Source organism: Ranitomeya variabilis, chromosome 6, assembly GCF_051348905.1.
Source record: "Ranitomeya variabilis isolate aRanVar5 chromosome 6, aRanVar5.hap1, whole genome shotgun sequence".
Lineage (NCBI taxonomy): Eukaryota > Metazoa > Chordata > Amphibia > Anura > Dendrobatidae > Ranitomeya > Ranitomeya variabilis.
This window is the reverse complement of record NC_135237.1, coordinates 424780425-424807073: the sequence shown is the minus strand read 5'-3', so window position 1 is coordinate 424807073 and position 26649 is coordinate 424780425. Positions and strand designations below refer to the sequence as shown.

General features: G+C 44.4%; 2 protein-coding genes across 3 annotated transcripts in view; one reads left to right on the top strand and one right to left on the bottom strand.

Annotated features, from left to right (window-relative positions):
* MIB1 (MIB E3 ubiquitin protein ligase 1) overlaps positions 1 to 26649 on the bottom strand; it is a 196266-nt gene that overhangs the window by 139117 nt on the left and 30500 nt on the right. For both annotated transcript variants that reach the window (XM_077270343.1, XM_077270342.1), the window contains exon 3: positions 4098 to 4227. In XM_077270343.1, coding sequence (XP_077126458.1) covers positions 4098 to 4227 — 130 coding nt within the window. The remainder of the gene's footprint in view (positions 1 to 4097; positions 4228 to 26649) is intronic.
* LOC143782649 (protein kinase C delta type-like) lies at positions 21642 to 25771 on the top strand. The gene is made up of 6 exons (XM_077270344.1): positions 21642 to 21943; positions 23040 to 23290; positions 23485 to 23503; positions 23715 to 24266; positions 24393 to 24436; positions 24587 to 25771. The coding sequence occupies exons 4-5, from the start codon at positions 23737 to 23739 to the stop codon at positions 24415 to 24417; spliced, it is 555 nt and encodes a 184-aa protein (XP_077126459.1). The 5' UTR covers positions 21642 to 21943; positions 23040 to 23290; positions 23485 to 23503; positions 23715 to 23736; the 3' UTR covers positions 24418 to 24436; positions 24587 to 25771.

Genomic DNA, 26649 nt, shown 5'->3' with positions numbered 1-26649 from the left:
TCCATCATCGGAAAATCACCTACTATTTAAATCAGGTTTTTGTTTTACATGTATTTCTATTTCACTGTACAATATTTATTGGGAAAAAATTGGTTTTAATACCGATTATGATAAGTTAATAAAAACAAAGCCCCATGTTTTAAGAGACAGATTTAACACGAAAACCTTATTTATACAATAAGTCATTTTCTGAGGACACATTCCTTTTAGTAGTGCTGGATTAGTGGAAAGTGCCAAAGCAGCCGCGGAGCTTAGGGCCTGACTTTACTAAAATGTTGGGCTTTTTCAGGGGACAGATAGGGGCTCTTTAGATAATTGGTAGTCCCTAAAACCATCTTTAGATACACACACACACACACACACACACACACACACACACACACACACACACACACACACAGTTTTCTTCAACCTGGATTGAGCCCTTGTGGATATTGAGTATTCGCTAGACTATTTTTAGAAGGTTGTCTTGTGAGTAATGTATTTTTAAGTGAATGAATAAAAGTTATATTTTAGGGGTCTATTCTTTTTGGTTTTCATGTGATTGAGTCTTTGCAGTCTATTTCCCTTTTTCGTGCATTTTGACATTAGGGCTTTTTCTAAAGGACTTTGTCACTGGAGTATATTAAAAAAAAAAAAATCAGCATGATAGGCATTCTTTAAAAGTGTTGTCCACTACTAGAAAAACCCCTTCTTGAGCTAAATGTTTGACCCCAATAAAATAAAGCCTACACTCACCTCCCGTGCCGACTCCACTCTCCCAGTGCTCTCATGCAGTTATCACACATGGTGCCCGGCATCCAATCAGTGCTGGCGCCACTGTCTCTGCCCTCGTACAGAGTGAAGAAGGCGCCGCTATCTCTGACTTCCTCTTCATGTTCAATTCATACGAAGCCAGAGACAGTGACGCCAGAGCTGATTGGGCGCTGAGTACCATTTGTCACAACCACCGCACGAGAGCCCTGAGAACCCAAGTGCCGACACTGCTGGAACAGCACCGGCACGGGAGGGGAGTATAGGCTTTTTTATTTTATTGGGAACAAACATTTAGATCAGTTGTTCTATAGTAGTGGACATCCCCTTGTCTTAAAAATGCAATGAATGTAGTAGCTTTCCATTGCGGCATTTTTTTTCTTATTTGCACTGTTGACAGGCAAGTATTTTATGTATTGCTACTTTTGCACAGCAAAAACAGTTACCCGAGACATATAGCAATTTTAATTTTATGCCAAGAACTATGTGATGGCGTCTGTTTTTGCAGTAAGCGATTTGATCACTTTGCTTTTTGACAGGCAGAACAAAATACAGTAATTCTTCCACTTTTTTCGGATGTTCAGTGTATAGGGCAAAGTATTTGATAGTTTTACAGTTTAGGATGTTATTGTCGTGTAGCTATTTTTTTTTTAGCTAAAAAAGTTTATTACTGTGAGGTTTTTTTCTTTACCTTTACATTGATGGCCTATACTTAGGATAGCTGATCAATGTCTGATCAGCCTGGGTCTAGCACCCCCGCCGATCAGCTGTTATCGGTGGTGGCAACCGCCGGGTGGAACTACTTCCTTGTAGAGCTGGCCATCTACTTATAGTGGCTGCAGCAGGGTACTGCACATCTGCCTCCTATACAAAACAATAGGAGGTGGATGTGCAGTAATAAGCCCCGGCTACTACACGTACAAGACCAGCTCCACAAGTACCGGTCCGGCCGCCACTGATAACAGCTGATCGGCGGGGGTGGAGGGATCCAGGCCGATCAGACATTAATGACCTATCCCAATGATAGGCCATCAATGTAAAAATAGTGGACAACCTCTTTTTGTCTAACTTAGGGACTTTACCAGGGGATTGTTTGATCACTTGCGTAAGACACCTTTAGGGTACATTCCCACGGTCAGTAAACGCTGTGGGCTGGACGCTGTGTACATCCGCAGCCTCCAATCCAGTGTCCAGATGTTACAGCATAGTGGATGAAATTTCAAGAACTCCCATGCCCACTATGCGTGCACCGACGCCAGCAGCTTGCCTGCGGAGACGGACATGCCACGCGTCTTTCCAGACCGCAGCATGTCAATTTATCTTGCGGAGCTACGCAAGATAAATCTCACCCATACAATGTATTGGACGTGGTGATTCCGCATGGTTCAATGAACACATGAGGAATCACTTGCGCCCAAAGCGCTACCAATTACTGACTCTGTGCACACATCCCAATACTTCTGTATTGCAGTATATTATTCCTGTAGTTATATGGCATACCAAAAAATGTTATTGGTGAAAATAAAATAAACACCTAAACAATTAGGAAATCAGTACATTTTCTGTCAAGGCCCCTTGAATCTGATTACAAGGTCTTTGCTTCCTGTACTTAAATGTGTAGAACAATAAAAAGACCTTTATTTTTGGTTCAGACTTAACACCCCTATTTCAGTTATGTGGATACAAAGCAAAAAACAGAGATGGTTTCTCCAAGAGCTATTGTGGGTGATTAAATCTTTAGTCACTTAACGGATACATAACATGCCAGAGAGAAAATGTATACAAGAAAGTATAAAGGTACCGTCACACTAGGCGATATCGCCAGCGATCCGTGACGTTGCAGCGACCTGGATAGCGATATCGCTGTATTTGACACGCAGCAGCGATCTGGATCCCGCTGTGAAATTGCTGGTCGCTGCTAGAAGGTCTGCACTTTCTTTGGTCGCTAGGTCGCCGTGTATCGCCGTGTTTGACAGCAAAAGCAAGGATACCAGCGATATTTTACACTGGTAACCAGGGTAAACATCGGGTTACTAAGCGCAGGGCCGCGCTTAGTAACCCGATGTTTACCCTGGTTACCAGCGTAAAAGTTAAAAAAACAAACAGCACATACTCACCAGCGCGTCCCCCAGCCTCTGCTTCCTGACACTGACTGAGCGCCGGCCCTAAACTGAAAGTGAAAGCACAGCGGTGACGTCACCGCTGTGCTGTTAGGGCCGGAGCTCAGTCAGTGTCAGGAAGCAGAGGCTGGGGGACGCGCTGGTGAGTATGTACTGTTTGTTTTTTTAACTTTTACGCTGGTAACCAGGGTAAACATCGGGTTACTAAGCGCGGCCCTGCGCTTAGCAACCCGATGCTTACCCTGGTTACCCGGGGACCTCGGCATCGTTGGTCGCTGGAGAGCGGTCTGTGTGACAGCTCTCCAGCGACCAAACAGCGACGCTGCAGCGATCGGCATCGCTGTCGCTATCGCTGCAGCGTCGCTTAATGTGACGGTACCTTTAGCCTCTGGTTATCAAAAGTGTTACAGCCAGGAGAGGTATGCAATACATACAAAAGGTTTAGACAATCAGACAGGCAGATTTATGTCTATTAAGATGAAGGCAAAACTGCAAGGTTCATGTGCTGGTTTATCTCAGGGGCAAAAACACCAATCTCTTAGGCTGATTATTTCTAAAGCTGGCCATATAAATTACATAGCTGGTGCAGACACCAACTCTCCCGGCTTTTAAAGGGGCTGACCACTATTCAAAAAAAAAGTGATTTAATCCCCAGAAAAGGTTTAAAAGGTCCACAAACACATAAGATAATTGTCAGCCAGTAGCCATCCCCACGTATACAGGAATGCTGGGCCGAGATCTTGTATCCTACATCATGGTGCTCGCAGATTACCTAGCAAAAACCTGCTGACAGTAGGTTTTTGCTGTGTGTAATCTGAGAACAGCATAATGTAGCAGCTGAGACTCAGCTTTCAAGGATGTGTCACTTATTAGGTGGTGTCCTGTTTCCATACAATAAAGGTTGCATCACCAGGAGATGATCACTGCTCGGACCACAGTGCACAGGAAGCTCTGGTCCGACCACACTCCCTCCTCTGATAATCAGATCACTGTCAGTAGATAATGTACACAGAAAGCTGTGGTTTGGACATGGGCAGCTTTCTGAGCTCTGCTACATCTAAGAACTCGATTGTCTCACAACTGCTGCACCCACTAAACTAAGTGATACACAGCTGGAATCATGGTCTATTTTCCTACATTATGCTGCTCTCAGGTGAGGCAACAAAATCCTGGAGACAAATTCCCTTTAACAGAGCTTTAGAGCATTGTTGTGAGATGAATTACCTTGCCCCTCCTGCCATTGCCACCGTCTTGGTCCTCCCACTGCCAATCAACTCCTCGCACCACCCGGGCACCAGAAAATATTCCTCTTGCTGTTATTTTCTTCGATTTACGTCGTGACTCCAAAAGGACACTAGGATTTAAAGAACAAGGTGTACTGAAAACAACTTTACATGAGTCAGGAGCGCTGGACGAGTGTGTGCACCGCGCCACAAATCCTACTCCAGTCCCTGCTAGAGTGAGATTGCCCATTTTCGTCCACTTTGTCAGAACTAGGGGAAAATGGAGTGAGAACGACGAAAGTCACAGTTTTAGAGCAGCCTCTAGTTGTGATACAATAATGCAAACTCTTCAAAGCTTTTTACATGTAAAAGTTTTGCTGAAATCAGGCGCACAGTATCATAACAATACACATTTGCTTAAGAGGGTTTTCATTAACCTGAATATTGATGGCCCGTCCTTAGGATAAGAAATCAAAATTTAAATTGGAGGCTTCCGACCACCAACAAAACACAGGAGAATACTGATGGAACAGTCAATCCTTAGGGTAATAAGCTACAGGAAGAACCCTCAAAAGGTTTGTGCATACAGCAGGGTTTTTCCTGAAGTATCTCCTGCGCTAGTGTTTTGGGCAGCTTTGCCTCGGGCGCCTTTTTCTTTTTCATATAATGAAGTGAAAGTGGAAGAATTGTCAAGTCACTTTTAGCCACGCCACAGCTTTCAAACACTGAAGCAATAAAAATGTTTAGGCTATGTGCCCACTATCAGGCAATAGCACCACAGGTAAATCCGCATGTGTTCAGTGACCGTGCGGATTTACCACATGTAATGAATGACTATGGGTGTAGCTACGTAGCAGATACTGTAATTGATATGCTGCAGCTCGTTAACCCGCACCACGGAGTCAGTTTATGCAGCGTCAAATAAAAGCACAGTGGGCAGGAGATTCCTATAAATCCCATCCACCGTGCTTCTAATGTAGAACGCAGCGTTTTGGACACAGTGCAGGTGAAATGTTAAGGTACCGTCACATTAAGCGACGCTGCAGCGATATCGACAACGATGCCGATCGCTGCAGCGTCGCTGTGTGGTCGCTGGAGAGCTGTCACACAGACAGCTCTCCAGCGACCAACGATGCCGAAGTCCCCGGGTAACCAGGGTAAACATCGGGTTACTAAGCGCAGGGCCGCGCTTAGTAACCCGATATTCACCCTGGTTACCATTGTAAAACATTGCTGGCATAGTTGCTTTTGCTGTCAAACACGACGATACACGCCGATCTGACGACCAAATAAAGTTCTGGACTTTCAGCAACGACCAGCGATATCACAGCGGGATCCAGATCGCTGCTGCGTGTCAAACACAACGATATCGCTATCCAGGACGCTGCAACGTCACGGATCGTTGTCGTTCTCGTTGCAAAGTCGTTTAGTGTGAAGGTACCTTTACTCCGGATCGTGGGCACATAGCCCTAAAGACTGAACATATCCACAGCAAACTGCATTACCATTACAGTGCACGTGTTCATTTTTTTATTATTATTTATTTATTTTATTTTTTTAAATCGGTTTTTCATGCAGGGTCCAAGAGGAATCCAACTGAAGAAGATGCAGTGTGCAAATACCCAAAGTTAAAACCACTAATCTTTATCAGACAGCAATTAAACTGTATAGCCAAAAGTACGATTTGGAAAAAAAGAGCTTCTGCATTTAACCCCTTCCCGACCCATGACGCCTATGTGGCGTCATGGAATGATCGCATCCCTGCAGATCGGGTGAAAGGGTTAACTCCTATTTTACCCGATCTGCAGGGAGAGGGGGAGTTGTACTTCAGCCTAGGGGGGGTGGCTTTGCCCCCACGTGGCTACGATCGCTCTGATTGGCTGTTGAAAGTGCAACAGCCAATCAGAGCAATTTGCAATATTTCACCTATGAAAATGGTGAAATATTGCAATCCAGCCATGGCCGATGCTGCAATAGCATCTGCCATGGCTGGAAATCATGTTCTGGCCCCCCCCACCGCCCCGATCTCCTCCCCAGTCCTCCGTTCTGTCCGGTACCCCCCTCCGTCCCCCTGTTCGCTCCCCCGTGCTCCTGTCCGCTCCCCCGTGCTCCTGTCCGCTCCCCCCATCCTCCGATCCCCCCCCCCTGTGCTCCGATCCACCCCACCACCACCCCCTCATACTTACCGAGCCTCCCGAAGTCAGTCCGTCTTCTCCCTGGGCGCCGCCATCTTCCAAGATGGCGGGCGCATGCTCAGTGCGCCCGCCGAATCTGCCGGCTGGCAGATTCGTTACAAGTACATTTAGGATCGCTGTGGTAGGTTCTATCACAGCGATCAAAATAAAAAAAATAATAAATAAACCCCCCCTTTATCACCCCCATAGGTAGGGACAATAATAAAATAAAGAAAATATTTTTTTTTCTTTTTCCACTAGGGTTAGGGTTAGAACTAGGGTTAGAACTAGGGGTAGGGTTAGGGTTAGGGTTAGGGGTAGGGTTAGGGTTATGGCATGTGCACACAGTGCGGATTTGGCTGCGGATCCGCAGCGGATTGGCCGCGGATCCGCAGCGGATTGGCCGCGGATCCGCAGCGGATTGGCCGCGGATCCGCAGCGGATTGGCCGCTGCGAATTCGTAGCAGTTTTACATCAGGTTTACAGTACCATGTACACCTATGGAAAACCAAATCCGCTGTGCCCATGGTGCGGAAAATTCCGTGCAGAAACGCTGCGTTGTATTTTCCGCAGCATGTCAATTCTTTGTGCAGATTCCGCAGCGTTTTACACCTGTTCCTCAATAGGAATCCGCAGGTGAAATCCGCACAAAAAAAACACTGGAAATCTGCTGTAAATCCGCAGGTAAAACGCAGTGCCTTTTACCTGCAGATTTTTCAAAAATCGTGCGGAAAAATCTCACACGAATCCGCAACGTGGGCACATAGCCTTAGAGTTAGGGTTGGAATTAGAGTTAGGGTTGGAATTAGGGCTAGGGTTAGAAATAGGGTTAAGATTAGGCTTGTGGTTATGGTTACGGATAGGGTTAGGGGTGTGTTGGGGTTACAGTTGTGGTTAGGGTTGGGATTAGGGTTAGGGTTGGGATTAGGGTTAGGATTAGGATTGGAATTAGGGTTACGGGTGTGTTGGGGTTAGAGTTGTGGTTAGGGGTGTGTTGGGGTTAGGGTTGTGATTAGGGTTATGGCTACAGTTGGGATTAGGATTAGGGGTGTGTTGGGGTTAGTGTTGAAGTTAGAATTGAGGGGTTTCCACTGTTTAGGCACATCAGGGGTCTCCAAACGCAACATGGCGCCACCATTGATTCCAGCCAATCTTGCGTTCAAAAAGTCAAATGGTGCTCCCTCCCTTCCAAGCCCCGACGTGCGCCCAAACAGTGGTTTACCCCCACATTTGGGGTACCAGCGTACTCAGGACAAACTGGGCAACAACTGTTGGGGTCCAATTTCTCCTGATACCCTTGCAAAAATAAAAAATTACTTGCTAAAACATAATTTTTGAGGAAAGAACAATTATTTTTTATTTTCACGGCTCTGCGTTATAAACTTCTGTGAAGCACTTGGGGGTTGAACGTGCTCACCACACATCTAGATAAGTTCCTTGGGGGGTCTAGTTTCCAAAATGGGGTCACTTGTGGGGTGTTTCTACTGTTTAGGCACATCAGGGGCTCTGCAAATGCAATGTGACGCCCGCAGACCATTCCATCAAAGTCTGCATTTCAAATGTCACTACTTCCCTTCCGAGCCCTGTCGTGTGCCCAAACAGTGGTTTACCCCCACATATGGGGTATCAGCGTACTCACAACAAACTGGGCAACAAATATTGGGGTCCAATTTCTCCTGTTACCCTTGTGAAAATAAAAAATTGCTTGCTAAAACATCTTTTCTGAGGAAAGAAAAATGATTTTTTATTTTCACAGCTCTGCATTGTAAACGTCTGTGAAGCACTTGGGGGTTGAACGTGCTCACCACACATCTAGATAAGTTCCTTGGGGGGTCTAGTTTCCAAAATGGGGTCACTTGTGGGGGGTTTCTACTGTTTAGGCACATCAGGGGCTCTGCAAATGCAACGTGATGCCCGCAGACCATTCCATCAAAGTCTGCATTTCAAAACGTCACTACTTCCCTTCCGAGCCCCGCCATGTGCCCAAACAGTGGTTTACCCCCACATATGGGGTATCAGCGTACTCAGGAGAAACTGGAAAACAACTTTTGGAGTCAAATTTCTCCTGTTATCCTTGCAAAAATAAAACATTCTGGGCTAAAAAAATATTTTTGAGGAAAGGAAACACATTTATTAATTTCACGGCTCTGCGTTATAAACTTCTGTGAAGCACTTGGGGGTCCAAAGTGCTCACCACACATCTAGATAAGTTCCCTTGGGGGTCTAGTTTCCAAAATGGAGTCACTTGTGGGGAGTTCCTACTGTTTAAGCACATCAGGGGCTCTGCAAACGCAACCTGACGCCCGCAGAGCATTCCATCAAAGTCTGCATTTTAAAACGTCACTACTTCCCTTCCAAACCCCGACGTGTGCCAAAACAGTGGTTTACCCCCACATATGGGGTATCAGCGTACTCAGGAGAAACTGGACAACAACTTTTGGGGTCCAATTTCTCCTGTTACCCTTGGGAAAATAAAAAAATGTGGGCTAAAAAATCATTTTTGAGAAAAGAAAAATTATTTTTTATTTTCATGGCTCTGCGTTATAAACTTCTGTGAAGCACTTGGGGGTTCAAAGTGCTCACCACACATCTAGATTAGTTCCTTCGGAGGTCTAGTTTCCAAAATGGGGTCACTTGTGCAGGAGCTCCAATGTTTAGGCACACAGGGGCTCTCCAAACGCGACATGGTGTCCGCTAATGATTGGAGCTAATTTTCCATTCAAAAAGCCAAATGGCGTGCCTTCCCTTCCGAGCCCTGCGGTGCGCCCAAACAGTGGTTTACCCCCACATATGGGGTATCATCGTACTCAGGACAAACTGGACAACAACATTTGGGGTCCAATTTCTCCTATTACCCTTGGGAAAATAAAAAATTCTGGGCTAAAAATCATTTTTGAGGAAAGAAAAATTATTTTTTATTTTCACGGCTCTGCGTTATAAACTTCTGTAAAGCACCTGGGGGTTATAAGTGCTCACTATGCATCTAGATAAGTTCCTTGGGGGGTCTAGTTTCCAAAATGGGGTCACTTGTAGGGGAGCTCCAATGTTTAGGCACACAGGGGCTCTCCAAACGCGACATGGTGTCCGCTAATGATTGGAGCTAATTTTCCATTCAAAAAGTCAAATGGCACGCCTCCCCTTCCGAGCCTTGCCGTGCACCCAAACAGTGGTTTACCCCCACATATGAGGTATCGGCGTACTCAGGAGAAATTGCCCAACAAATTTTAGGATCCATTTTATCCTGTTGCCCATGTGAAAATGAAAAAATTGAGGCTAAAAGAAATTTTGTGTGAAAAAAAAGTACTTTTTCATTTTTACGGATCAATTTGTGAAGCACCTGAGAGTTTAAAGTGCTCACTATGCTTCTAGATAAGTTCCTTGGGGGGTCTAGTTTCCAAAATGGGGTCACTTGTGGGGGAGCTCCAATGTTTAGGCACACAGGGGCTCTCCAAACGTGACATGGTGTCTGCTAGCGATGGAGATAATTTTTCATTGAAAAAGTCAAATGGCGCTCCTTCCCTTCCGAGCCCTGCCGTGCGCCCAAACAGTGGTTTACCCCCACATATGAGGTATCAGCGTACTCAGAACAAATTGGACAACAACGTTCGTGGTCCAGTTTCTCCTTTTACCCTTGGGAAAATAAAAAAAATTTCGCTAAAAGATAATTTTTGTGACTAAAAAGTTAAATGTTCATTTTTTACTTCCATGTTGCTTCTGCTGCTGTGAAACACCTGAAGGGTTAATAAACTTCTTGAATGTGGTTTTGAGCACCTTGAGGGGTGCAGTTTTTAGAATGGTGTCACTTTGGGGTATTTTCAGCCATATAGAACCCTCAAACTGACTTCAAATGTGAGGTGATCCCTAAAAAAAATGGTTTTGTAAATTTTGTTGTAAAAATGAGAAATCACTGGTCAAATTTTAACCCTTATAACTTCCTAGCAAAAAAAAAAAATTGTTTCCAAAATTGAGCTGATGTAAAGTAGACATGTGGGAAATGTTATTTATTAACTATTTTGTGTCACATAACTCTCTAGTTTAACAGAATAAAAATTAAAAATGTGAAAATTGTGAAATTTTCAAAATTTTTGCCAAATTTCCATTTTTTTCACAAATAAACTCAGAAATTATCGACCTAAATTTACCACTAACATGAAGCCCAATATGTCACGAAAAAACAATCTTAGAATCGCTAGGATCCGTTGAAGCGTTCCTGAGTTATTACCTCATAAAGGGACACTGGTCAGAATTGCAAAAAACGGCAAGGTCATGAAGGGGTTAAATGTTTCTATTATAGGGTTTGTCTAGTACTTTGATATTAATGACCTTTCAACATCACAGTCCCCAAAGGGAACAGCGACTGGATGTGAAACACATAGGTCTGTCAATTGTGTGGTGGCTGCAGTGGGATAGTGCGTGGGGGGCTGCAGAGGGATACTGAGCGGGGGCCACAGCGGGAAACTGCACATCCACTCCCATTCATTTAAATAAAGGGCGGTTGTGCAAGACCCCGCTATAGAGATGAAGGAGCTGTGCTGTTCTGCCTAACATCTAATCTCATATTCAGCCGCCGCCGGCACCTGGAAAAGCTGATCAGTGGTGGTACCAGATGTCAGACCCCCACCAATCTGATATTTATGACCTATCCTAGGATAGTTCATCAATATAAAAGCAATAGTCATCCTCTTTAATATACAAACCTACAGCCTGATCAAAGATACAGAATCAGCAATAAATCAATTCAGGGAAAACACAATAGTCAGTCAAATTGATATACAATATACAGATAAACAATCCTGTTTCTACCCTGGGTAACCCTACAGTAGATGTCTGCCTAGCCATGGAAGTTGGCAGCTTAAATAAGAAGACAATGGCGCCTCCACTCCATAATGACTGCCTCTATAAATCCCCTGGTTGGCCCTAGTTTCCTACAGTACAAGTATGAGAAACATTAAAATACCATATTATGCTGTGCGGACTATCACAGATCTAAAAGGTCCCTCAATAGCATTCAAAATATTAGCAGAGATCCTTACTGCAAACACTAATCTCCATCCACTTCTTTATTTAAGGAAAATATGATAAATGGAAAATACTTCTACCGCCGTAAGGCGATGTTCACACGTTGTGTTTTCTCCGTGGTTTTTTAATGCAAATTTTCACTGCATTTTACCGTATCAGCGAAGTGTATGACATTTCAGAAACCACATGCACACAGCTTTTTTTTTTGTCCTCGGTATTTTGTGCAAAACCTTGGTTTTTGAAGAATGCAGAATTTCACTTCTTTCATCATTTTTCACTCATTGAAAGCAATGAGTGGTGCAAAAAATGCAGGTATCAGTTGTTGCTGCACTTCTGTTGCCAAAGGCTGACAAAGTAAAATCAGATTTTTTTTTTTATGCACTAAACTTTGTCAGCATGCACAAGAGACAAACGTAGCATGACAAAAACACAGCAAAAAAAAAAAAAACATCAAAAACACAATGTGTGAACATAGGTTAAGGGACACATCCAAAATGTCCTTCCATCAATTGTCCTGACTAGTGTTCCCCTGATATTTCACGTTTTCTTCAGACGACTACGAGTCAGAGGCCAGTACCAATGTCAATCTGGAAATGCTCAGAAGTGGAGATACAGCTTTATGTGAAAAGGGATGACTTTAAAAAATTCACTTACATTAAACCAGCATTTCCCAAACCCCACCGTCACGGCCGCCCAACACATCTTATTTTCTGGATTTCCTCAGTATTGCACAGGTGAGAACATGTGGCAGTGTCTGATGCCTTAATAATAATTTAATCAACTGTGCAATACTGAGGAAATACTGAAAACACAACATGTTGGTGGCCATGACAAAACTGGTGACAGGTTTCTTTAATGCGAACCTCTCTACAGTTGGTGGTATTTGGTATCTACCTGGGTTGCGATCTTTGTGCCAGGCTACTGCTCATCTTGCTTCAGTGCCTGTACAGAACCAGGGAATACGCTTCACAGTTGGTGAACGTCAGGGGCGGACACAGACAGCTTGGGGCCCCTGTGCAGGAAATGTGCCTGGGCCCTCCTCCTTTTAAGGCGACAAAGCTAAGGGACTGTGCTATACATAAGTGAGTACACTTTATACTAAGGGACTGTTAGACATCATAATCGATAATAATGTCTTCCTCCACCTCCCCCTGTTCTTAAACCCATTATAAATCCCCCGCATCCCATTATTGCCCTCTCCCCCACCCCCCATGATTGACCTCTTCACCACCTCCATTATTGCTTTCTCCCCCACCACCCCATATTATTGCCCATTCCACCACCTCCATCATTGCCTCCTCCCCACACCCCCATCATTGTCCTTTCCACTGCCAACATCATTTCCTCCTGCCCCACCAACCCTATCATTGCCCTCTCCATCAACCCAATCATTGCCTTCGGCCCCGTCACCCCCATCATTGCCCTCTCCTCCACCTACACACACACAGCACCATTCACCTCTCTGCACACACACCTCACCTCTGCTCACACAGTATCCTGAAGCCACACCATCGCTGGCAGCTTCCTGTCTCACACAGCCGTGGCGCTAAATGATGATGTCATTCAGCCGCTGCTGTGTGGCAGGAAGCAGGATGGATCCATTCCCTGCAGCTCCGCTGCCTTTTTCTCTTGCAGGCAGCGGAGCTGCAATCCCATGATGGCAATCTGGCCAGGGGCCCCCCGGAGATGGAAAACTGGCCAGATTGCCCTCATTATTAGCCACCCTGCAGGCAGGGATGGTTTTAGGCAAAGTGGGGCCCTAGGCAAAGTTTAAAATGGGGCCTCAAATCCTAACATATTGCACATCACACAGAAGCATTTCTGTTGTATTTACAAGCGCTGAGTTCAGGCCACTAAAGGAATGTGATCGACAATACTGAAGTTGTTCAACGCTTGTTTCCCGGCCTCTTTACACCGTCTGAGAAAGAATGATGGGAACAGAACAATCACTAATAGATAACTAACAGATCACCATACAGTATCATGTTACCAGCAGCACACCTACAGTTTACAACGGCGATTTGATGCTGAGAACAATGATTTCTGTTCCGGCATAACCAATCCAATCAATGGATGAATAGGCAGCATTTTACTTGTTTAGTATAATACACCTCATAGTCCTCAATATATTATAATGTGTACCACAGTCCTCCATATTGTAAAATACACACCGCATAATCCTCCATATAGTATAATACACTCCTCAGTCCTATAATTCACTTGCCACAGTATAATGCACCCCATAGTTCTTCATATAGTATAATGTATTCCCCATAGTCCTTGATACAGTATAATGCAGCCCACATATAGTATAATGCAGCCCACATATAGTATAATGCAGCCACCCCATAGAGCATAATGCAGCCACCCCACAGTATGATGTAACCCCCATGGAATATAATGCAGCCACCCTCATATAGTATAATGTAGCCCCCCCATAAAGTATGATGCAATCACCCCTCATAGAATATAAATATAATACAGCCCACCTCCCCATAGAATACAGCGCAGCCTCATAGTATACAGAACTGCCCTCATAGTATACAGCGCAGCCTCATAGTATACAGCGCAGCCTCATAGTATACAGCGCAGCCTCATAGTATACAGCGCAGCCTCATAGTATACAGCGCAGCCTCATAGTATACAGCGCAGCCTCATAGTATACAGCGCAGCCTCATAGTATACAGCGCAGCCTCATAGTATACAGCGCAGCCTCATAGTATACAGCGCAGCCTCATAGTATACAGCGCAGCCTCATAGTATACAGCGCAGCCTCATAGTATACAGCGCAGCCTCATAGTATACAGCGCAGCCTCATAGTATACAGCGCAGCCTCATAGTATACAGCGCAGCCTCATAGTATACAGCGCAGCCTCATAGTATACAGCGCAGCCTCATAGTATACAGCGCAGCCTCATAGTATACAGCGCAGCCTCATAGTATACAGCGCAGCCTCATAGTATACAGCGCAGCCTCATAGTATACAGCGCAGCCTCATAGTATACAGCGCAGCCTCATAGTATACAGCGCAGCCTCATAGTATACAGCGCAGCCTCATAGTATACAGCGCAGCCTCATAGTATACAGCGCAGCCTCATAGTATACAGCGCAGCCTCATAGTATACAGCGCAGCCTCATAGTATACAGCGCAGCCTCATAGTATACAGCGCAGCCTCATAGTATACAGCGCAGCCTCATAGTATACAGCGCAGCCTCATAGTATACAGCGCAGCCTCATAGTATACAGCGCAGCCTCATAGTATACAGCGCAGCCTCATAGTATACAGCGCAGCCTCATAGTATACAGCGCAGCCTCATAGTATACAGCGCAGCCTCATAGTATACAGCGCAGCCTCATAGTATACAGCACACAGCCTCATGGTATACAGCACACAGCCTCATGGTATACAGCACACAGCCTCATGGTATACAGCACTGCCTCATAGTATACAGCGCAGCCTCATGGCATACAGCACACAGCCTCATGGTAAACAGCACACAGCCTCATGGTATACAGCACACAGCCTCATGGTATACAGCGCAGCCTCATGGTATACAGCGCAGCCTCATGGTATACAGCACACTGCTTCATAGTATACAGCGCAGTTCTCCCTCCCAGAATGGCCCCACAGTCCAGTACTCAGTTATAGAGTAAAAAAAAAAAACAACAAACAACACAGCACACTCCTCACCTCTCCTCGTGCCCGCGCTGCTTCCAGTTCCTGCTCCTGCCGGCACACAGTGAGTGCGCGGCAGTGTCTGTCAGAGTCAGAGCGGGGAATGATGAGAGAGGGAGCGTCTGCTGACGCTCTCTCCTCCATCATTGCTTTGAACTGTATCGGCAGACGCCAGTATAGTTAAATGCGGCGGGGGAGTCGGTGCTGGCGGCAGGCGGGCCCCCTGCCTCACAGGGGCCCCATAGCAGCTGTGTGATGTGCCGCTAGCTGGGGGCCCCTGGGGGAGCGAGGACCTAGGCAGCTGCCTGCCCCTAACACCGGCCCTGCCTGCAGGGGCCCCCTGGAGCCTCCGGACCCCTGTGCAGCTGCACAGGTTGAACAGGCGGTATGTCCGCCCATGCCTCTGTCTCTCTGTCACCAATCTACGAAAATATGGGGAAAAAAAAAACCCAAAAATGCTTTTCTATGTAAAAATCTAAAAAAATTAAATATTATACACAGAACAAGTTACACATATTTAAAGACATGCACCCGTAAAGGGAATTTCTCAGTAGTTTTTTTGTAATTTGAGAGCAGCATAATAAAGAGCTAGAAACCCTGATTCCAGGGATGTGCAACATCAAAAAGTTAATTTATTTCAGTTCTTCAATACAAAAAGTTAAACTCATATATTATGTAGAGTCATTACAAACAGAGTGATGTATTTCATGTGTTTATTTCTGTTAATGTTGATGATTATGGCTTACAGCCAATGAAAACCCAAAATTCATTATCTCAGTAAATTAGAATAATTAACAAAAAAAACACCTGCAAAGGCGTTTAAAAAGGTCCCTTAGTCTGTTTCAGTAGCTCCACAATCATGGGGAAGACTGCTGACTTGAAAGATGTCCAGAAGGCAGTCATTGACACTCCACAAGGAGGGTAAGCCAATAAAGGTCGTTGCCATAGAAGCTAATGTTCACAGAGTGCTGTATCCAAGCATAATAATGGAAAGTTGAGTGGAAGGAAAAAGTGTGGTAGAAAAAGGTGCACAGCCATGAAAGGATTGTTCAGAAAAGGCCATTTAAAAATTTGTGGGAGATTCACAAGGAGTGGACTGCTGCTGGAGTCATTGCTTCAAGAGCCGCCACACACAGACGTATCCAGGACATGGACTACAAGTGTCACATTCCTTGTGTCAAGCCACTCATGACCAATAGACAATGCCAGAAGCCTCTTACCTGGGCCAAGGAGAAGAAGAACTGGACTGTTGTCAGTGGTCGAAGGTGTTGTTTTCAGATGAAAGTAAATTTTGCATTTCATTTGGAAATCAAGGTCCCAGAATCTGCAGGAAGAGTGGAGAGGCCACAATCCAAGCTGCTGGAGGTCTAGTGTGAAGATTCCACAATCAGTAATGGTTTGGGGAGCCATGTCATCTGCTGGTGTAGGTCCACTGTGTTTTATAAAGACCAAAGTCAGCGCATCCATCTACGAGGACATTTTAGAGCACTTTGGAGATGGAAATGTCATTCTCCAGCAGGACTTGGCACCTATCCACACTGCCAAAAGAACCAATATACCTGGTTTATAAACAACAGTATCAATGTGCTTGATTGGTCAGCAAACTCGCCTGACTTTAACCCCATAGAGAATCTATGGAGTATTGTAAAGAGGAAGAGGAGACACCAGACCCAACAATGCAGATGAGCTGAAGGCTGCTATCAAAGCAACCTGGGCTTCCATAACACCTCAGCAGTGCCACAGGCTGATCGCCTCCATGCCACGCCGTATTGATGCAGTAATTGATGCAAAAGGAGCCCCGATCAAGTACTGAGTGCATTTACTGATGACATATTTCAGTAGTTAAACAAGAAGTTTCCCAAGATAAATATCAAAAATAACAGGTCCAAATTCAAAAAGCATTATGAACACAAAAAACCCCAATAGGTGTAATTAAAGTAACAGGGGAATCAAAGAATATGTTCAACCATAAAATCAATTTTATTAATAGAAATTAACACTTACAAATCTGAGCATATTATCACTACCAAAGCAGGAAAGTTAGGGGATCATAAGAGAAAGTATAAAAAGGGGTAACAATATATAATATAAATAAGTGTATGCAAAGCATAAGGCTCTGCCAAAATTGCACAAGTGAAATTGATGTAAACAGAGGTAAGTTACAAAGGGTTAAAAGATGTGAAAAAGGCAGAGCAACAATAGGGAAAAGTATAAAGTGAAAAGTTTGGTCCCCAATAACACAGATAAAAATAGGTCTAAATGTGTCAACATACCATATGGCCATATAATAGAGAAAATAATTTTGTAGAAAGCTAATAATATCAATTATCAATTCATTAAATCAAATGATAAAATCCGTAACCTGATTGTCCACAAGCATCTATCATAATTAAATCAAGTCCATAAAGAGGTTCACAATCCCGGCTGTTCAACAGTCTATCAAGGCTCCATAATGTCTCATAGAAAAAAATAATAAAGAATTCACAGTCTAGCCAGAGACCATTTCTAGAGTTCATATATTCTGCAACAGATCCATGGAGTACAATAGCAGAGAAAAACAAGCTTGTTTGTAGGAAGACTTTCCTCCCCCAATTCTCCATCTCTTTATAGGATGAAAAATGTTCACAAAGTAGAAATCATCACATACGTGGATATACCGTATTTTTCGGACTATAAGACGCACCGGACCATAAGGCGCACCCCAAATTTGGGGTGAAAATTGCAGAAAAAGAGATTTTTTATAAGATGGGGGTCCTTCTTATTGTCGGAATTTACAGTATCTTACCTGAAGGCTGGCGGTGGCAGAGCAGGGTCACAGGAGGCATGGTGTCGGCAGAGGTGGGGTGATGCGGTACGGCGTGCACCTGAGCAGGGTCCCTTCCTGCTTAGGTGGGCGACGCCACGGCCTGGTGTCCATGGGAGGGTTGCAGCACTGGTTACCGGCAGAGGTGCTGGGTTCAGGAGGTGCTGGGATCAGGAGGTGCTGGGATCAGGAGGTGCTGGGATCAGGAGGTGCTGGGATCAGGAGGTGCTGCGATCAGGAGGTGCTGCGATCAGGAGGTGCTGCGATCAGGAGGTGCTGCGATCAGGAGGTGCTGCGATCAGGAGGTGCTGCGATCAGGAGGTGCTGCGATCAGGAGGTGCTGCGATCAGGAGGTGCTGCGATCAGGAGGTGCTGGGATCAGGAGGCGCAGTGACAGGTATGGTGTGAGAGGGTCCCTTTCCCCGGTGAGGTGATGCAGCAGCCCGGTAAGCAGCAGAGCCGGGTGAATGCTGTTGTTATCGGTGGTGGCGGCCATCTTCCGGGGGCCGCGCGTGCGCAGATGAAGCGCTCTGCTTCCCGGGGCTTCAGGAAAATGGCCGCGCGTGCGCAGATGGAGATCGCGCGGCCATTTTCCTGAAGCTAAGAACTTCAGAAAAATGGCCGCCGCGATCCCCATCTGTGCACGCGCGGCATCCCGCGGCCATTTTCCTGAAGCCCCGGGAAGCAGAGCGCTTCATCTGCGCACGCGCGGCCCCCCGAAGATGGCCGCCACCACCAATGACAACAGGATTCACCCGGCTCTGCTGCTTACCGGGCTGCTGCATCACCTCACCGGGGAAAGGGACCCCGCTCACTGCGCCTCCTCATCTCCGCACGTCTGCCGCCGCACCTCTGCCGCCGCACCTCTGCCGCCACGGGTAAGCCTGCATTTCGACTATTAGACGCAAACCCCATTTTCCCCCCTTTTTTGGGGGGGAAAAAGTGCGTCTTGTAGTCCGAAAAATACGGTAGATAGGTGGATTAAAATCCGGCCTTCATGGCTGTATACTGCAGAGCAAACAAATAGGAGTTAAAATCAATAAAAAAACACAAACCCACCTCCCAAAAGATACCTCCATATTTCTAAAAATGAACCAAACCCCAGATTTTCATTAAGCCTGGTCGGTACCCAATCTAAAAGTCCACTTGCTCTCAACGTAAGCAAGAGTTTTCTTGAGATCACCACTTCTCGGTCCCAAAAGAACTCTGAGAAGACTTGAATCCCTATGATGGAATTGTTGAAAATATCTTAGTAGGGTTTTAAATTGTTCAAGATCATCCTCTGTCCTAGATTTGTCCATGTCTCTTACATGTTCCTTGATACATACGTGAAGTTCTCTAGCAAGGAGACCAATGTAGATTTTCCCACCTGGACATCGGGCGTGATAGATCACCCATTAAATGGTGTCTGATGTCATATGTCTAATTTAATGACATTCCCCTGAAGGTAGCCCTCTCAGGTGTGTTCATAGTTGTCAATAATTGTGTCCTGTCCTGTTTATGAGACTAGGACACCTGCTGATTGTGCTATGTCTTCACATGTCTGTGTGGATGTGACGTCATAAGTCGTCTGCACCACAAATAAAATGGGAGTGAGCGGTGACATCTTACTCCTTTAATCCCCATTCTCCTGATGATGCCTGAGAGCGGGCGAAACATGTTGGGGGATTAATGTTTATAGATTTAGGGCATTACAATAACGGTGACAATCCGCCAGTATATAACTAATTGCTGACTGCAGCAGTAAATGGTACGGTGTATTCACTGCCTGTGACTGTGACACAATAGCACAAAGAAGCCGTAATAACGGGGTCATATTTTCATTTATGGGGGTTTTAATTGTTTTCTTTGTATTACATGTAAATAAAGCGATATTATAAAGAGGAAGAAGATGATTTCGGTGACCCCAGAGATGAGCAGCAGTGACCCGTCCTTCCCATGGGTTGTGGTGGGATTACTGTAAATCACATGTGATGGGTTATTGGGAACGGTACAACCTGTATTATATATAGCACTGATGGCTTTATTATATACTGCCCCAATATCACCATATTCCTGGTAAGAGGTAATAATTGGTAGAAAGTGTTGGTTATACAGAGAATATAAAAGCTCAGGACGAGTTTACAGCTCCGTGTACTCTGTCCATGAGGTGCAGTAGAGCCGGCTGGGTGGCACTGGGGGTAATAAGTGCGCACCACTTTGGTGGAATAGACTCTTGGGAGAAATGATAAAGGGAAATGGGACATCGAGGAAATATGTGATAAGAAACATAGAAAAACTAATAAAAATATTAACTTTACAATACAAAAATAATGTAAGTTATAAAATGGAACGATGATGAAACACATAGAGGGATTAATAACACAGGTCAACAACAAAAAAAAAATTTTCTGGTGTCCAAAATATTTTAATGAATTTGGGGTATTTTTGGGGTGCTGATTCTGAATATGCTATCAGTTTTGCCAGATTGGCTCAAGTTTTTGACATTTTTGGTATCTTATTTATAGCACTTGTTGGTAAATGCGACGCATCATCTCATTAATTTCTTTGGATTAGTACTTGAACTGAGCAGTTCTCACTATAGTTTTGTGTTAATTAGTGTTCTAAAAGTTTGTTCATAGCTTGATTTTTGCACTAACTTTATGTTGTTGTCTGTTTTCCAGTGAAAAGCATGAACTCATCAAGAAGAAGTTGTCTTAACGATCCAAACTCATTCTGTTACATTTGTGGTGAATACACACTGCCAAAACATAGAAGAAACATAACAGACTTCGTAAAAAAAGTGTATTTTGCCTATTTTGGGGTTATGCTTGGGGACCAAGACAAGTTTTGGGCACCACACATAGTGTGCAAAGTATGTATCGAATTATTACGAAAATGGAGCAAAGGACAAAGAAAAAGCTTCAAATTTGGTGTTCCAATGGTGTGGAGAGAGCCAAAAAATCATCATGATGACTGTTATTTCTGTGCAGTGCAAGTGCAAGGATTCAATAAGCATAAGAAACGAAAATGGGAGTAACATGGAATCTGCAAGAAGGCCTGTCCCTCATTGTGAAGATGTGCCTGTACCTGTGTTTAACATAAATAACAGTCATCATGATGATTTTTTGGCTCTCTCCACACCATTGGAACACCAAATTTGAAGCTTTTTCTTTGTCCTTTGCTCCATTTTCGTAATAATTCGATACATGCTTTGCACACTATGTGTGGTGCCCAAAACTTGTCTTGGTCCCCAAGCATAACCCCAAAATAGGCAAAATACACTTTTTTTACGAAGTCTGTTATGTTTCTTCTATGTTTTGGCAGTGTGTATTCACCACAAATGTAACAGAATGAGTCTGGATCGTTAAGACAACTTCTTCTTGATGAGTTCATGCTTTTCACTGGAAAACAGACAACAACATAAAGTTAGTGCAAAAATCAAGCTATGAACAAACTTTTAGAACACTAATTAACACAAAACTATATTGAGAACTGCTCAGTTCAAGTACTAATCCAAAGAAATTAATGAGATGATGCGTCGCATTTACCAACAAGTGCTATAAATAAGATACCAAAAATCTCAAAAACGAGCCAATCTGGCAAAACTGATGACATATTCAGAATCAGCACCCCAAAAATACCCTAAATTCGATGAAATATCTTTGGCACCAAAAATGCTGTTGACCAGTGTAATCTAATAAATAAACCACTGGAAGTCGCCATGAAGTTCTCTGCCGTTCCTCTGGACTCTAAACTGTCACCCATGATGCCCACATCACAGTGTATAGGGCAGAGCAGGGCCAGGAGCCGCTGCCTGGCAGGAGCCACCTAAGGGTTCCGTCACCTCTGACCTCTGGTCACCTGCACACGACCAACTGCCGTTTACTTTCAACTGTCGGCTGAAGTGATTGGACCGAGGTCTACAGGCGGGAAGAGATTACGGAGAATGGCGACTACTGGACGAGGAGAAGAGAGCGAGAAGAGAAGCAAGGAGAAGAGGCGCAAGGAGAAGAGGAAGAGGGAAGAGGACAGCGTGACCGGATTAAAGAAGAAAAGGAGACGAGACAACAGCGGATTGGAGGAGCCAACACCTGGATGCAGCGGAGACCCTGGATAATCCGGCCCCTATGCCAGGCTTAACATCAGCCGCTTCAACATCCACCAGGTCCTGGGTAGAGGTGCCTTTGGCAAAGTAAGGCCTACATATTTGTTATTTATTTGAAATCTGAGATTTTTCATATATCCCCATGTATTGTTCTCTGTTATCAGCCATGTCTTGCTTTGTTATTGCTCATTGTAGTGTCCTTCTGTGAGATGAGGTATAAGACATCACCATAGTTAGGGCTAGTGCTGCTATAACCTGGTATTCTTCTATACTGGAGGGTTCATCTCAGGAGTCACAGCTGTAGAGGGCAGGGGACATTATTTTTTTCTCCTATCAGGCTGCCATATTGTACATACATTTGTCTCTGTGTTTTTATTAAATCTAGATAATCAATGATATTTGGACCATACTAATGCCAACTCAATGCCTCTACTACTACTACTACTAATGCTTACTCTATTTATTTCCATATAGTAACAGAGGAAAACCCTTTAAAAAGTCATCGTCATTTTAATTTTTATTTCATAAATCAATAGCAAACATGAAAATAAGCAGCTTTGTAATAATTCTAATCAGATAAATCTTCTTTCTCCACCAAGACTGATTTTTCATATTCTATATTCTTAATTTCTGGGTAAACTCTGTATTTAGTGAAGACAGATTGTTACATTACTGAGAGGAGATGACAGTTGGTGCTGATAATATTCTATGTAGTGGAGAGGAGGGGCTAAATGCAAAACTCCTCCCTCCTCCTCCCCCCTCCCTTCTGCATAGAATATTATCAGCACCAACTGTCATCTCCCCTCAGTAATGTAACAATCTGTCTTCACTAAATACAGAGTTTACCCAGGTACATAGAATTTTGAAAATAAAACATCAGTCCTGGCGGAGAAAGAAGCCGATTTGGCTGATAAAATGTATTACAAAGTTAAATATTTTCATGTGTATTATTGTTTTATGAACTAAATATTAAAATGACGAATATTTATTAAGACCTCTCCATAGCCCATCCATGGAGCAGGCAGTGCATTGTTCTGATAGATAGATCTGCTCCTCTATATGGTCCTGGTCACTAGCAGACTGAGCGATCACTCAGTTTTCTCATGCGCCTTGTGGACTATAAAATCCAGATCCTTCCACCCCTGCAGACACCTTCTAAGTAATCTCCATTTGTGTTTTTCAGGTGGTCCTGGCATCTGTCCCCGGCAGTAATATCAACGTGGCCGTCAAAATGATCACCAAAAGGGACAACAAGGACACCATCTTGAGAGAGCGGCAGATACTCCTGGCGGCCAGACACTGCCCATTCCTGTGCCACCTCTATGCCGCACACCAGTCTCAGCACAGGGCATATTTCATCATGGAGTACCTGTCCGGTGGCAGCGTAAAGGATTTGATCAGGATGTGCGGCTGCCTGAACATCGGCAATGTGAGGTGAGAAAGCAGAGAATGTACCTAAAAGAGAACTAAGAGAAAGGGAAAAAACCTGAGGTCGGGATGCAGCTAGGGGAGCACTGGCAGGGCATATATTTAGGGTGCTGGAAGCAGGAGGTGGGGTGCCATGGTATTTGGGGATTGCCAGAGAAGGATTTCATGACATTGATTCTGCACTCTGTTCTCTCCATCAGATTCTACACAGCAGAGATGGTAAGTGGCCTCCAGTTCCTCCACGGACACAACATCGTCCACCAGTAAGCAGAACTTTCCTCCTTCTCTCTGTCCCCTTTACAAGCTGTAGATATGGCCCCCGGCTTCCCTGGTGTCCTGCCGCCTATTCTGCCGTATTTTGTAGTGACCCATTTTCCATCTCTTGTATCACTAGACAGATTTCTTATTTTGTTTTCTTCTTTCATTGCAGTGACATAAAGCCGGATAACATCATGTTGGATGCAGATGGCCACATCCGTATCATCGACCTTGGGCTTGCCCAAGATGGCGTCTCCTCCTCCAAAAACATCTCTGGAGTGACGGGCACTTTCCATTACATGGCCCCTGAGGTGCATCGTAGAAAACGGTATGGCGCAGCAGTGGACTGGTGGAGCCTGGGGATTGTGGTGTCCAGGATGGCAGCAGGGCGATATCCATTTTACAACGGCCCCGTCAAGCAAATGGCTTTCAAATCCATCATCAACGAGAAGCCAAAATTTCCAACTTGGCTTGATGCTGACGTGAAACATCTCATCAAGAAGCTGCTGCGCAAAGACCCTCAGACACGCCTGGGTGTGAGCGGGAACATCAGAGAGCATCCATTCTTTACCACCATCGGCTGGAAGGATCTGGAGGAAAGGAGAGTAGAGCCACCATTTACACCATTCAGGCCAGTTCTGGAGAACCACCATCTGCAGTGGCCGGAGCACACAGTCCTTCACCCCGTGGCTGGATTTACGTACGTGTCACCAAGCTGGACCCGGTAAGTATCTCCTCCTCTTTGGATAACACTCATCAGGTGCTGTTCTCTCATTGTGGTAATCATCATCATCGATCTTACCTTTTTTCACTTTTTCTGACAGTGACTTAATGTTTCTATTTTTCTTAGGTGGATGAAAAGATCTGGACTGTGAAAGAATTCACGACCATCTGGTGAGTGACCGATGTACACACAGGACACCTATTATGTCAGTACATTGTATCTGATGTTATATAGCAGAATGGTTCATTATAAAGACCATTCCCCTAATATAACATAAGTTCCGGTAGATAGATTTCCTGTCTTCCTCTTATGTCTTGCAGGATGAGCCCGTGCCAACTGCCCAGAACTTCATGCCTCCTGACCCGTGCCTCACGTCTCTGCTGCTGTACGTCACCTCGGCTGCCCTTCAACATCATCTCTCTCTATACCATCTTCATGCCGGACCACTGCCATTGGTGCCCCAGACCCTTGACCTCCTGGGCTGGCATCTAACATCCCTCCAGCCCGAAGATCTTCTACCCCAGGAGCGGCCTGTGCTAAGTTTCCATCTGGTGAGTTCAGGAACAATAGTCGCACCTTTCAGTCCTGGGGCCGCTGAGCAGCAGCATGTAAGGAGCGGCCATTATCCCTGAACTCACCTTAGCACAGGCCTGGTAAGTATCGCACCCATCACACATCACCCACACTACATGGTCAGTGCAGGTCCCCACACTACACCATCAGTACAGGCACACACATAGCACACAGTGCATATCAGCACATAGATGTAGGACATAGATCGGCTTCTGATCCTGAGATTTAATCTGATCGCCATATTTGGGGTCAGGAAGGAATTTTTCCCCCTAATATGAGGACAATTGGCCCATTCCTCATAGGGGGTTTTCGCCTTCCTCTGGATCTACACGGCCTTAAATAGGTTTAGTATAATAGATTAATAAGTAGAATCACACACTAGTAGCACAAAAAAAGTTATAATAAAATAAAATGTTCTTACTTTAAAAAAAAAAAAAGTAGTTCCTATAAATAATAATTAGTCCAAGTAAAGAAACATATATATTATTTTACATGACAGGTATATTACACAGGTTAGGTACATTACACAGGTTAGGTATCAGCCTTTGATCTTGGGATTCATTCTGATCGCCATATTTGGGGTCAGGAAGGAATTTTCCCCCCTAATATGAGGATAATTGGCCGATTCCTCACAGGGGGTTTTCGCCTTCCTCTGGACCAACACGGCCCATAGATAGGTTTAGTAAAATAGAATAAATAAGTAGCTTCTTATGTTTATAATAAAAATTATATAATTTATGTAAAACAACAATATAATATTTTGGATTTACAATAATATAGTCGACACAAATATAAACGTAAATTAGCCGAAAAATAGAAATTACTTTTATATTTTTATATAATAAAAACATTTATATAATAATAATAATATAATAATTTTAAATAATATATATTTTTTACATTAAACTTACGTATACACATTAGCTATGAGCCCTTGATCCTGGGATTCATTCTGATCGCCATATTTGGGGTCAGGAAGGAATTTTCCCCCCTAATATGAGGATAATTGGCCGATTCCTCACAGGGGGTTTTCGCCTTCCTCTGGACCAATACAGCCCATAGATAGATTTAGTCTGATAGATGAATAATTTACACATATACATGATATATAATATATAATAACCTCATCTATAAATAAAATCTTCTTTTACCCCTATACCTTTGTGTTGTCTTTACTCCATTGCTCGGCCATGTAGTCATTATTATACTGCCCCCTATGTCTGGTGGGCGCATACAGCAGTGTCCCCCACACTCCAGGCCTCACGGCCCCAACACATCATGGTGTCAGGATTTCCTTCGTATTTCTCGGGGGAGAGAACCTGCGGCAGCTTCTGAGGCCTCGATAATAATTCCATCCTCAGTGCAAAATGAAGGAAATCCTGACACCATGATGTGTTGGGGCCGTGAGGACTGGAGTTTGGGGATCAATGTCACACATGAGATAAAGCTGGATAACCCCCCATATCATTATATCCAATGGGGATAAATCAGGTAATTGGTCTGATTCCTGGGAGTCTCAGGTCCAGAGCAGGTGACTCTGGGGCCTTTCTCCATTTCCGCTAATAAATGAGAACACTGAGCCGCTCCATCCTCTATTACCTCAGAACTTCCTAACAGGACAGAGAAGAATGGGTTTCCTATACCAGACCCCCATATCATAGACAGCCAGTCTGATTAGATCCTCCAGAAAAGATTAATGAAGAAGGAGAATCCCCTGCAGAGAGGCGTCCACAGCAAGAGATGTGATAGTAACAGCTTTTGTGTCATTTCCTAGTGATCTGTATCTGGAAATAAAGGATGACAATCAAAA

Bases quoted from the DNA above. Each gene is read 5' to 3' on its own strand.
- LOC143782649 (XM_077270344.1), top strand. From the start codon at position 23,737: ATGTTGGATGCAGATGGCCACATCCGTATCATCGACCTTGGGCTTGCC. The intron at 24,267-24,392 runs GTAAGTATCTCC...TATTTTTCTTAG, and splicing joins GTGTCACCAAGCTGGACCCG to GTGGATGAAAAGATCTGGAC.